Below are 11,575 nucleotides of genomic sequence, written 5' to 3'. Positions count from 1 at the left end.
TACATATAAGAATAGACAGATAATGAGACTTATTCTTTATCTTTCTATTCTCATTTAAAATATATATATATATATATATATGTGTTCTTCTGCTTGACATGTCGTATCTCTCTACACGTCCACTGACTCGACCCCGAGTAATACAAACGCCGCCGGCTCCGCGCTGACGCCTGGCTCGAACCCATCCCACCACTTCCGCATCTGACGTCCGACGTCACAGTCACGCGTAAAGCGACAGTTCGGACACGAGCGCCGCCCCCCCCCCCCCCCCCCCCCCCCCCCCCCCCACTACCTGGACGTCGCTCCGCGTCCGGCGGTGTTCGGGAAGTGGACTCCCAAGCGATCTATCACGTCAATAAATAACCGCACACCCACCCCACCCCCCCCCCCCAAAAAAACCAACAACAACAACAACAACAGCAGCAGCAGCAGCAGCAGCAGCAGCAGCGCATGTTGTTCTGACAACAGAACATGGACGCGGCGCGAGGGGGGAACCTGGAACTCGTCGCCCGGGAGCGAAGCGGCCACACGGCCGTGGCGGAGGGGAGGCTGCTGTACGTGTGGGGAGGCTACGCGGTGAGGAGCCTTGCGCGCTGCTCCACAGGCGACGATGCGTGTGCGTGGATGCCATAGTAATGTTGTCGTCTCTACACAGTCTGTTGGCGACGATGAAGTGTTTCTACACAACGATGAAATCTGGACATATGACTTAGAACGAGGCGTGTGGTGAGAATTTCACATCATTTCTGGTCCCATTTGCCTATACATGCATTTACGTGTGTGTGTGTATCTATGCATACTGTATGTATGCACGTGTATATTATATATTAACAACAACAACAATACAAGCTTTACAGTAATAATGCAATTAACAATCATAATACTACTAATGCTGCTACTACTACTACTACTAAAAATAATAATCACAAATAAATATTGCCGCAGGCAGCATTACACAGGGTCAAGGCCCTTCGTTAAAGTTCAATGGACGAGTGTGCTTTGGCTGTCTGTTCCGGTGTGTTTTGTGACTGCAGAAGTTCATTCCTTCCGGCCTGGTTACAGTGTAATTCTATAATCGGGTGGTGTGTGTGGCTGTGGGTGGGTTTCCTAAGCCGCAACTTAATAGCGGTTATCATTATCATTAGAATCACGATTATTCATCTATTTTGGGGAACGCAATTCCTTTGTTCCGCTTCGTCAATGAACAGAAAACGTAGTTCACAATAATAATGCATGTCATGAACCTATAAATAAATAAATAAACTCAAATGTACAACTATCTGAATCAAAACAGGACTTTGTTCACGTGCTATAACATGATCCGTGTACTCCGTGAACTTGCGCATGCGTGCAAGGATTTCCCAGTCGTGGCATACAACTGTGTGTGAGGTTGCGTTGGTGAGGTTGCGATTGTTGATCACAAACCTCTTCCACAATACTGAACCACCGATCTGGATGAAACCCGAATGAAAGCCAAATTGGAACTGCTCCAAATACATATCTTATTTATTTTTTTCTGTGGGTTCATCAGATCCATGACATCCATACACCACTGACATCAGTTTTCATTAACAATTATTATAGGTCCAGCCCCGAATAATCATCGCTATGACCGGGTCCTCGAAGTGCAAGCGTCGGTGGGACCCGATAAATCGGCTAGGAGGAGTTTGCGAAAGTACAAAGCATAAAAATGACCAAAAAAGTGACCCAAATTGCACATTTAATCAAATATGGCCGACTTCCTGTTTCGGTGTCAGTCATGGCGGCAATATAATTTTCTTTAAGTCTAGTGTGGTTATGTAAATGTACCGAATTTTGTTGGGAAAAAGTGAATAGGTTTGATTTTCTTGAAATTCTGAAAAGGGGGCGTGGTTGGTCATTTTGCCACGCCCATGCACGGGACCCTTAGGATGGCAAATGACACGCCTGGACTGACCAGTGTGCAGAGTGTGTTTGAGCTAGAGTATCTTAAGGTCCCCAAATAGCCCGACGCAAACAGGCTGAAGAACAAGAAGAACAAGAAGAAGAATAAGCAATAACGATAGGGTCTTCTCCCACATTCTGAATTTACTGTAACCGAGGGAAGCAATGTATGGATTCCACGTTAGTCACAGCAATTGCACCAATGGCAATAATGGGATTCATTGAAGACAGTTAAGGTAAACATGATTATTAATGCTCTGTGCTATGTTTTAAGGAATGGCAAAGAATCTTGAATCATACCATTCACATACAATATATTCCAAATTAGCTGATGATGTCACAATGTGCCCTGCTCCACGACTTCCGCTCCCTCCGCCCCATCCTACGGACACGGTCCAATGTTCATCAAACTTGGACTACAGCATGGCCGGACTGCCCCGAATTCAATTCATTCGTTTCGTGTCCATGGGTTTGCGCGGTTTCAGAGAATGGCAAGAAGAAGAATAATAATAATCTGAACAAAAAACTATAGGGTTCACACACTTTGAGCTGGACCCTTAATAATAATAGGTGTCTTACACCTGTGTTTTCTCTCAATAGTTTTAGACATATACCAGTGGGCAATGACATCGCTTTCCTTTAGGCAAAGCCAGATGATTTTGCAGTATTTCTACTTAATAAGGTCAATGTAAACAAATAGTTGTCCAGTTGTTTAAACCTTGTTTGTTTGTGTGTTTGTTTGTTTTTTAAGGGAAATGTCCAAAATGAAGGGGGATGTACCGCCACCCATGTCGGGCAGCTGCGGCTGTTCTTTGGATGGACACCTGTACATATTTGGAGGTTGTATTAACAATGGACAGACCAATGAGGTGAGTTTGACATGCCTTAAATGAGTGGTCGAGCAGCGGTCACGCCCAGCCTTGAGAACGACACCGTCATTACTCTCTATCATAAGCGTTCGTTAGCGGTACATTAAGCATGCTTTAATCGCAATCTCTCCTCAATCTTCACGATGAAGCTCTTTCTGGGATGATTAAAATGATCGTTATCGGAAATCAAACAGATCTACTGTGTCAACCTCACGGATGGGAACTATATCTGGAGGAAGGTCACCGTGGACGTCGGAACACCTCCTTCTCCTCGGGACAAACTGTCCTGCTGGGTGTACAAGGATAGGTAAGCGCGCGGTGGATATATTTAATTTATTTCTCTGGAACGCTTTATTCAATGGTATTTTCGGTGCTGTAGGGGCTGGTGTTGATCCCAAAACCTGCCTGTGTAGGGTTTCAGATGATCATGTGCAATGGCAGAGGAGCAGCCTTGAAACTGCAAATATAGAAACTGAGATTGAAATTACACCTTTGGAAAGTATTAGCCGCATTAGGGACTGTGTACTAGCCTCAATTGGGTAAAAAACAAAAAAAAGCGTGCGCATCTTCTGATAGAATTACTCCTTTCATTTTTATGAAACCCCGCTATGAACAAAGGGAAACGAAAAGCAAAAGCTAGATCCTGTTTTGCTGAACACTTAGAACCACTTGAAAACCCCATTTTGTACGATCATTGGTTATAAGAAGGCTTCTGGGTGTTTCTGCAGGATCATCTACTTTGGAGGGTACGGTCACAAACTCCTCAGGGACATTGACCGCCGGACCAGCAACTTCATTCTGGATGACGCGTCATGGGTATTTCCATTTTCTCGTGATGGATGCACTTTGCCAAACTCCACGCTGTGTCTACGTCAGGAGACGGTGGGGACCTTGTCGTTACCTGGAGTCTGCTTTAAACCCTCCTCCCACATTGCTGCCAGGTCGAGGATGTCTTCTGGGGATGGAACAACGAGGTCCATATATTTGACCCGAAGCAAGTGAGCTGGAGGGAACCCCAAACCCACGTAAGTCCACCCCTGGGCTCCGTAAAAAAACGCCCTTCTGGACGGGAAGCGTTTAAATATTGATTCCTCAGTGTTGCGCAGGGTTCCCCCCCGGCGCCTCGGGCAGCGCACGCCAGCGCCACCTTGGGCCACAAGGGATACGTGTGCGGCGGGAGAGTCATGGTAAGAGGGGTTCCTCGTCCGTTTCTTAACGCCTTTTCTCACTTTTGGAGGCAGTCGTTGCTGGAGGTGTCGAGGTCTGTAATGTCTTTGATGCATGAATGTGTTTTTTTTTTGTTTTGTTTTGTTTTTTTTTTTTTTTTTTTTTCCCCAATGGAGGAAACCAGGAGGAATGACCTTTACTGTCTCGACCTTGAGACGTGGACGTGGTCGGAAATGTATGTACTGTATGGACATAGACATTTTGGACGATAGAGTGGATGGGGTCAATGTTTGATAATACCAATAATCGTTAATAGTATCATAAAATAATACAAAATGCTTTGTTGGTGGTAAATATCTCAATCAGAACTCCAGTCTCCGCTGTTCCAGTGGGCAGGTCATGGCATACGCTCACAGCAGTGTCCGACCGCTCCTTGTTCATGTTTGGGGGACTGAGCGTGGACTGCAAACCGATGAGTAAGAGCACGCACTGGGTGGACATGTTTTCAAATGCCCTTGGACAACAAAATGTTTTCTAAAGTTTTTTTTTTTTTTTTTTTTCCCCCCCAGGTGATGGCTGGTTGCTCGACGTCGAGGCGAAGAAATGGAGCGAAGTGAAACACCCATATGAAAACAAACCCAGGTAGTTGTGAAAACAGAAATGGGATCCGAGAATTTCCACCGACACGGTGTCCAACGGTGTTTCCCAAATGGGGGGTCCTCTTACCCCTAGGGGTACTTTGGGGGACAGCAGGGGGAACTCGGAATATAAAAAGAAGAAGGGGGAAAAAAAAAGTGTTTTAATAAGAAAAACAACGTCGACGCAAGCGAGTGAGCGGTATCGCCCCTTTCCCCGTGAGAGGCAGCCAGGCGAAAGAAAAGGAGAAAATGAACCATCACCAGCACCATCCTCCTAACGCTCGTGTTAACACTGCACGCACGATACATCGTTCATGTCTGTTTTCTTTTTTTCCAAAAGTTTTTGGGCCAACTGAAAAAATAAAAATAAATCTCAGATGGGGTACACTACTTAGAAAAAAAAAAAAAAGTGAGAACCACTCCCTCATTTACTGGCATAACTATGACAGGAAGGGGCCACGTGCCCAATTGCTGTTCCAGTTTTCCTGGACCTGATTAACTCTTGTTTTTCAATACACGTTGTCGTCCAATGTTTATGTTTCCGTGTAAATGTTGTCTGGTTCTATGTTTAATTGTCTCACCCGTGGTGATTCTCCCCCTCTTGGAGTCGTGATTAGTTGTTTATAGACCCAAACGTGATAAACAGTTCTCCAAAGAGGGGGATTGGTGGCTTAAAAAAAAAAAAGAAATGAACCACCGGTGTACGATATGTTGTTGTTTGAGGTGTGTTTCAAAGTCTTTTTCCTGAGACTCCTCATCTCCTCTCCCGCTCAAGGCTGTGGCACACGGCGTGTCTGGGAAAGGACTCGGACGTCATCGTGTTCGGGGGAAGCTGTGACTACATCCTTCTGGTCGACACCGTAGGTATCGCAGCGAGAGAAATCCGGTCGGGACGAACGGCGAGACGGTGCGCCCCCTCGACCCTCTGTCGCCGACGCATTCATCTCCGCTCGAGATCCCCCGCCAAGTCGAAGACTTTTTGGAAGAAAACGAAACGAAAATGAAAATGAAAATACACCGAGACGGACTGACACCGAAACATTGTAGTTGTTACATAAAAAAAGCAAACAAAAAAAAAAACAAAGAGTTTTCATCCGGATATTATCAACAATAACGAAGAAATCTTTGGATGTGGAGGAGTTGCAGAAAGTGAAGAGCTAAGACTGTAGTCTTGCATCACAGGCTATAAAAATTGTAAAAAGAAAATATGTTCGTAAATATATAATTCGGCATAAAAAACTTTGATCTGGTAAAGGATAGGTTGCGTGTTCTCGACTCAGGCCGCATGGAAATGTTTCCTCCCGTCATTTATAACTGTTCATAGCACAACCTCGCTGAAGGCTTTCAATATTGAGGAACGTGCCACTCTGCTGCAGCTTCTCACTTAATTGCTTGAACGCAGTGCAGTGGGGCGAGCGTTTGAGGCCTTGAAAAAACATCACAGGGGCCTTTTCGAAAAGGGGAATTCTTGTGTGATAATGCATACCCTAAATATGGGGAGGGGCCAGATTTGTCAGTTGCCAATTTCCTCACCTGGAGAAAGCTGCTTATGTATCACAATTCACAGTCACATTAAAAAAAAAAAATGTTTATTTTGCAAGTCGATTCTTGGGAAACAAAACAAAACAAAAAAACCCTAATGAGCCTCTGATGCAATTTTTTTTTCCTCCAGGGTCACTGCAATGACGCGCTCATTTTTCAGACGCAACCGTATCCACTATTCAGGTAAAAATACTTTACTCGTAGGGTTTTTGTTTAAATTTTTACAATGGAAAAGAAAATGTCAAACTGCACGGCTCATATTAATTTGCCGGGCGTGAAGTGAAGCCAGGGAGTTGGATCACGTAAAACCTTTTATCCGAACATTCGGAGAGCTGACGGGCTTTTTTTTTTTTTTTTTTTCGGGACAGGATCTGCGAGGATTACATTGCAGAGAATGTTGGAACGTGCAAGACGCTGGCAGAGCAGCTTCCCCTGCTGCCCCCGGTACTGCAGAACAACGTGCGCAGAAGAATGACGTTCTACCGGCCCTCCAAGAAGAAAACGCAATAGTTTGACGCACTTTTTGTTTTGCTGATACAATACGACATTTTAAAATGTATGTAGTGGTGTTTCGGGAGCATATTGCATTTTGAAATATAATTTGCACAAAGGGCAAGGTCATGCAATATGCTTCCACATTAGGCTGCATATTTATCTGGAAACTTTAAAAGATGGTTAAATATGCTTATATTTTATTGTTTTATATACGTTTTATACACCACTGTCTGTTCTGCCTGTTTTAAAATAATTATTATTCATATTATATGTATTATGTGTATTGTCAAACTTGAACAGATATGTAAAGCTTAGAGATTAGAATGTGTTGGCATGATTGCATTGGCACACACACACACACACACACACACTCAATGACAATAAAGCGATAAAGTATAAAGTTTCCAATACTCAAGTGAGATTTTGAAACACCAAACCCTCTTGGTTAACTTGAGTGTAAAAGTGCACACACTGGTCTTGCGTTCCACCGCTTAGTGGCAGTCGGCCTCTACTTGTAGTGAAATACCGTCTGGATCAGCAGAAACACGGCTGCCAAAGAAGGGGCCACACAGAGCCCATTCTGAAGCCACACATTCCTTTTAAGGAGTTCAGCGACTGTGGTCAGGAAATGAGCCTAAAATAAATACTTCCAGCTCATACATTTGCACAGTTGCTTACTTGCTCTTATTTTGGAAGAGAAAGACCAATGTCTGAGGAAATGGCCGTCTTTTAAAAGTTAATTCGCCGAATCTTGTGTGTGGCTATTGTAATCCTCAAGCTGAGGAAGATATTTTTCTCCTCACATTTTGTTGTAAATTTTACCTTAAGTCTGTTAATAGACATGAAAGTGAAGCAACCAATAGATTACAAAAAAAAAAAGTGGGCCATGGGTGTTCAGCAAAGGGAATTAGGATTCAGTACTGCAAGACTAGCGTCGCAGGATTAAATGATTAAGGAGTTCTTAAGCCACTGTCAAGAGTTCTGCCAAAGGTTCAAAAACATTATTTTTTTTTTTGGCACTGCACGCATAAAAACGCTTCATGATGATGAATAAAATGTGGCTTCATGGAAAGGACCGGATCAGCGCATCCATAAATAACAACGTTCATAAATACAATTTTCTCCTCTGACTTGGTGTTGGGATAACCAGGAATGTGAGTTCAATCGAGGTTTTTTTGATCGCCGGCCCCCTCTTGACATTTCCCCCCGGACGACGGGGTCAGTTTGCAGCGGTCTCGTGTGGTGCGGGCGGGGCTGTGTCTGTGGGTGGTGGTCGGGGGGGGTGGTGCCGGGATGAGGGTGTCAGATAAACTCCCTCACAATAGTCTCCATCAGCTCCTCTTCCGATCCGTCGTACAGGTTGATGGGCATGGCCGCTGTGGTGCTCTGGCCGCCGCGTGACGATCTGGAACATATGAAGCAAGGATTACGAATAATGTTGTCATTACAGAGGCATCAAACATTCATGATACAAACCAACGTTCTGTTATAAAAGAACATTTCATCTGCTCTGCAGACTCGTCACAATGCAGACAAACAAACGTAGTCTTTTCAAATGTTTCATTTAACCTTTATTTAATTCTAGGGGATACGTTGCGGGGTGAACCCTCATTTTCGAAGATGCCGAGATTATTTGATTATTATTATTAGATTATTACATTAGACAGAAAAAAAATAAAAATAAATAAACAAGTCTGGAAGACGAGAAGAACACAAACATCAACATTGGTTTAAACAATTCCTAGTTAAACTAATTACATTCTGAAACAATGAGATAAGCACATTTCGCAAATGTCCCAATGGTAACAAGGAATCAATATTTAAAGTGCATTGTAGGTTGTTCCACGATCCAGAGCGCAACTTTTAAAAGTAGCCTTTGCGAGTTCGGAGTTGACCCCGCGGAACATCTAATGTAAACCAGTCCTGAGAGCGGGCTCGATACCCAGTCCTGATACCCTCCTGCGTTGAGGTGTAATAGTAAAGTCATAAATTGGTCATTTTATTAGGAACGCTTTGCAAATGAACATACACCAGTGTTGATCTTGTCTCCCAAAGAGAGAGGGCCAGCCAACCTTTTCATAGAGTACAATGATGGTACTGCAGGTATCACCAGTAATACGTCTAAGAGCAGAGTGATACAGTATATAGCATCTAAGGGCTTAGGGTTGGTAACAGCAGCATGTCTATATATTACATCACCATAATCCAAGACAAAGTAAAACAGTTACAACAATTTTTTTTCTACTAAACACGGTAAAGCAGATTCTATTGAGATAAAGGAAGCCAAGTTTTGGCTGCAGCTTTTCGACCAGTTTATCGACATTAGATTCAACTAATTGTCATTGCACTGAGTACAACTACTGAGGCAATGAAATGCATTTCTCCGCATTTTACCATCCTAGTAACTGATGTATCTAGGAGCAGTGGGACGCCATCTAGCGGTGCCTGGGGAGCAGTTATGGGGTTCAGTGTCTTGCTCAGGGACACATCAGCACGCTACCAGGAGGAGCCAGGAATTTAACTGGCAACCTTCTGGACACTAGACGACAGGCTCTACCTCCTGAGCCACTGCCCCCAGCAGTGTGAACTTTAAAAGTGAGCTCATCATCAATCCAGATGCCTAAATATTTATAGTGTGGGACTCTTCAATAGCTGCACCGAGTTAAGTTTATGAAGTTTGCTATGATCGATTTTCTAAGCTCTTGTAAATATCACATATTTAGTTTTTTTCCAGCATTTAACATCAGTTTGAGATCGCTAAGTGCCTCTTGAAGAACATGAGAAAGTTGCACATTGTTATAGCCAATTGTATGGAGTCAGCCCAGCATTGTAAGATAGTGTCATCTGCGTACAGACGGACACTAAAGGTATTCAAAGACTGGACAATATCATTGATATCAATTGTGAAAAGGACCAGTCCTAAAATCGAACCTTGAGGGACACCTTTTGTTGTCGCTTTAAATTAAAAATTGAACATGACCCATTTTCACGCACTGCTGTCTGTCAGAGAGGTGGTTTTGGAACAATCAATAAGCATTAGGGTCATGACCAATACTTAGCCATCTGTGTAAGAGCAGGGAATGGTCAACTGTATCAAAGGCTTTTGATAGGTCGGTGAACAGAGCAGAAACTCCAGGCATTTTTGAAACCCTTGACATTTTTATTTGTCTCTGATTAGCTGGAGACATCCCTCAAGGGCCTAAACATCAGTGGTGGAAAGTAAAAAAGTAAAGGCACATTTTTACTGTACTTAAAGGTGCAGTGTGTAGAATTTACGGAACAGGCTTGGCAGAAATGAAATATCCTATTCACAAGTGTTTTAATTAGTGTATACCATGCACCGCCATGTTTCTTCTACAGTAGCCCAGAGCGGACAAACCAAACATTGGCTCTGGAGAGGGCCTTCCACTTTTTTCGCGACCACGATAGTTTCCATGGAGGCCGCCATGTTGCACCGCCATGGGGAGGGGTGTTCTGTTGGTTGCAATTTGCAACCTCGCCGCGAGATGCCACTAAATTCTACACACTGCACCTTTAAGTACATTCAGTTTAAGATGGATATTTCAAAGCAAATATTTAACACAGTTGGGTTAATATTGCAATGTGTGTGTGTGTGTGTGTGTGTGTGTGTGTGTGTGTGTGTGTGTGTGTGTGTGTGTGTGTGTGTGTGTGCGTGAGTGCGTGAAATGCTTACTCTGGGTCCGTTACTGTGTTTGGAACTGGTTCCACAGTGGAATCCCCTTGTAAGAGGACCTGTAGGGACTTGGGACAATGTACATAATAACAACAACAACAACATTCCTATAATGCACTAAAAAACAAAGAGTAATAAGAGTAATTCAAAATTACTTCACATAAATTAAACATATCGAGATATACGGTGCCAATAACTTTACAAATGAATTTGTAAAGTTAATTCTAAGAACCCACTCTGTGCCGGGTATCGGGGCTCCTCCGAGGCGCGTGTTTTCCCACCAAGTGGCTGAAGACGACAGCGCTGTCCTGCGCGGACTCCTCGTTGTCGGAATCCGCGCGTTTAAAGCGACACAGTCCGTAGGTCCTGGATCTGGCGGGGGTCTTCCCGGCGGAACCGTTCTTCGCCCCGGCCAGGTCGCCCCCGCCCCCCGCGGCGCCCCGGCAGCCCGTCGCCGCGGCGCCCGCCGCTCCACCGCCGCCCGTGTCGCGTCCTCCGCCGCGCGTCTCCAGGTGCGCGCGTCGCGTCGCGTCGGCGGTGGACCCGGGCCCGACCCCGGAGGAAAGTTCCTCCCGTGGCGAAAAGCTCGCGTCGGACGCGTGTCTTTCGCCGACGCGCGCGGGCGCGACCTTCTTGCCCCGGCTCAGACCGCCGCCCATGTCTGGAGGCGGAGGAGGAGGCGCATTTCCAGGTCCGCGCACCGGGACACTCTGCCTCCCCGTGGGTTGAAGGTTAACTTCTCCGAGCGGACGCAGAAGAAACCAGCTCTTCCCTCTGATACGAGAACTATCGGAGGGGTAAGTCCTGCAGCTTCGGGCCCATAAAGTGTCTCCTTGCGTCGCATTGCACGCGTTCTTATGGGAAAAAAAACCAAAAACCCCACCAATAAACGAACAAACGAACAAGCAAAGGAGCGAACTGTCCTTGAGGAGATCCAGTCCCAACTTGTGCGCTCCACAGTCCATCTGCAGGGCGCACAGAATTACAAGAGTTGTTTACGTAACAACGGTTTGGGCCAAGTCGGGGGTTCCCAAACTCTGGTCCGCGGCCCCCTAAATGTCCCCGAAGGAATGGCGAGCAGGAAAATAGTGTATATATTTATTTATTTAGTTATTTAAAAATGTTTTATTTATTTGTGTGTGTGTGTGTGTATATTTTTTTTTTTTGGTTGTATGTACACATATATATATATATGTTCTTTTTGTGTTGTTTTTTTTGTTGTGAAAACACATAAATAAACACATGGA

General features: G+C 44.7%; 2 protein-coding genes across 3 annotated transcripts; one reads left to right on the top strand and one right to left on the bottom strand.

Annotated features, from left to right (window-relative positions):
• The first annotated feature begins 405 nt into the window (after positions 1–405).
• Positions 406–7,037, top strand: LOC307239060 (kelch domain-containing protein 1). 2 transcript variants are annotated; one of them, XM_080012283.1, is made up of 13 exons: positions 406–576; positions 656–726; positions 2,675–2,792; positions 2,987–3,099; positions 3,521–3,608; positions 3,734–3,817; positions 3,899–3,979; positions 4,136–4,194; positions 4,326–4,435; positions 4,529–4,601; positions 5,373–5,457; positions 6,270–6,322; positions 6,508–7,037. In XM_080012283.1, the coding sequence occupies exons 1-13, from the start codon at positions 472–474 to the stop codon at positions 6,647–6,649; spliced, it is 1,182 nt and encodes a 393-aa protein (XP_079868409.1). In that variant the 5' UTR covers positions 406–471; the 3' UTR covers positions 6,650–7,037. The 2 variants fall into 2 exon arrangements, with proteins under 2 accessions (XP_079868409.1, XP_079868410.1); XM_080012284.1 differs by having other exon boundaries at positions 5,373–5,461; positions 6,508–6,645.
• Positions 7,038–7,189: 152 nt separating this feature from the next.
• On the bottom strand, positions 7,190–11,274 carry LOC307239062 (uncharacterized protein). Its single transcript, XM_080012286.1, has 3 exons — positions 10,565–11,274; positions 10,329–10,396; positions 7,190–8,039 (listed from the first exon to the last, which is right to left on the bottom strand). The coding sequence occupies exons 1-3, from the start codon at positions 10,985–10,987 to the stop codon at positions 7,937–7,939; spliced, it is 594 nt and encodes a 197-aa protein (XP_079868412.1). The 5' UTR covers positions 10,988–11,274; the 3' UTR covers positions 7,190–7,936.
• Between the last annotated feature and the right edge of the window lie 301 nt (positions 11,275–11,575).

Source organism: Zeus faber (assembly GCF_960531495.2).
Source record: "Zeus faber genome assembly, chromosome: 13".
In the NCBI taxonomy this organism is placed as follows: domain Eukaryota; kingdom Metazoa; phylum Chordata; class Actinopteri; order Zeiformes; family Zeidae; genus Zeus; species Zeus faber.
Note: the sequence above shows the minus strand (reverse complement) of the source record. Positions and strands in the feature narration are given on the sequence as shown.

Coding starts and splice junctions, on each gene's coding strand:
- LOC307239060 (XM_080012283.1), top strand. CDS start 472: ATGGACGCGGCGCGAGGGGGGAACCTGGAACTCGTCGCCCGGGAGCGA. Junction 3,100..3,520: donor TGCTGGGTGTACAAGGATAG/GTAAGCGCGCGG, acceptor GTGTTTCTGCAG/GATCATCTACTTTGGAGGGT. Junction 6,323..6,507: donor CAACCGTATCCACTATTCAG/GTAAAAATACTT, acceptor TTTTCGGGACAG/GATCTGCGAGGATTACATTG.
- LOC307239062 (XM_080012286.1), bottom strand. CDS start 10,987: ATGGGCGGCGGTCTGAGCCGGGGCAAGAAGGTCGCGCCCGCGCGCGTC. Junction 10,397..10,564: donor GCCCCGATACCCGGCACAGA/GTGGGTTCTTAG, acceptor CATTGTCCCAAG/TCCCTACAGGTCCTCTTACA. Junction 8,040..10,328: donor AACACAGTAACGGACCCAGA/GTAAGCATTTCA, acceptor CATATGTTCCAG/ATCGTCACGCGGCGGCCAGA.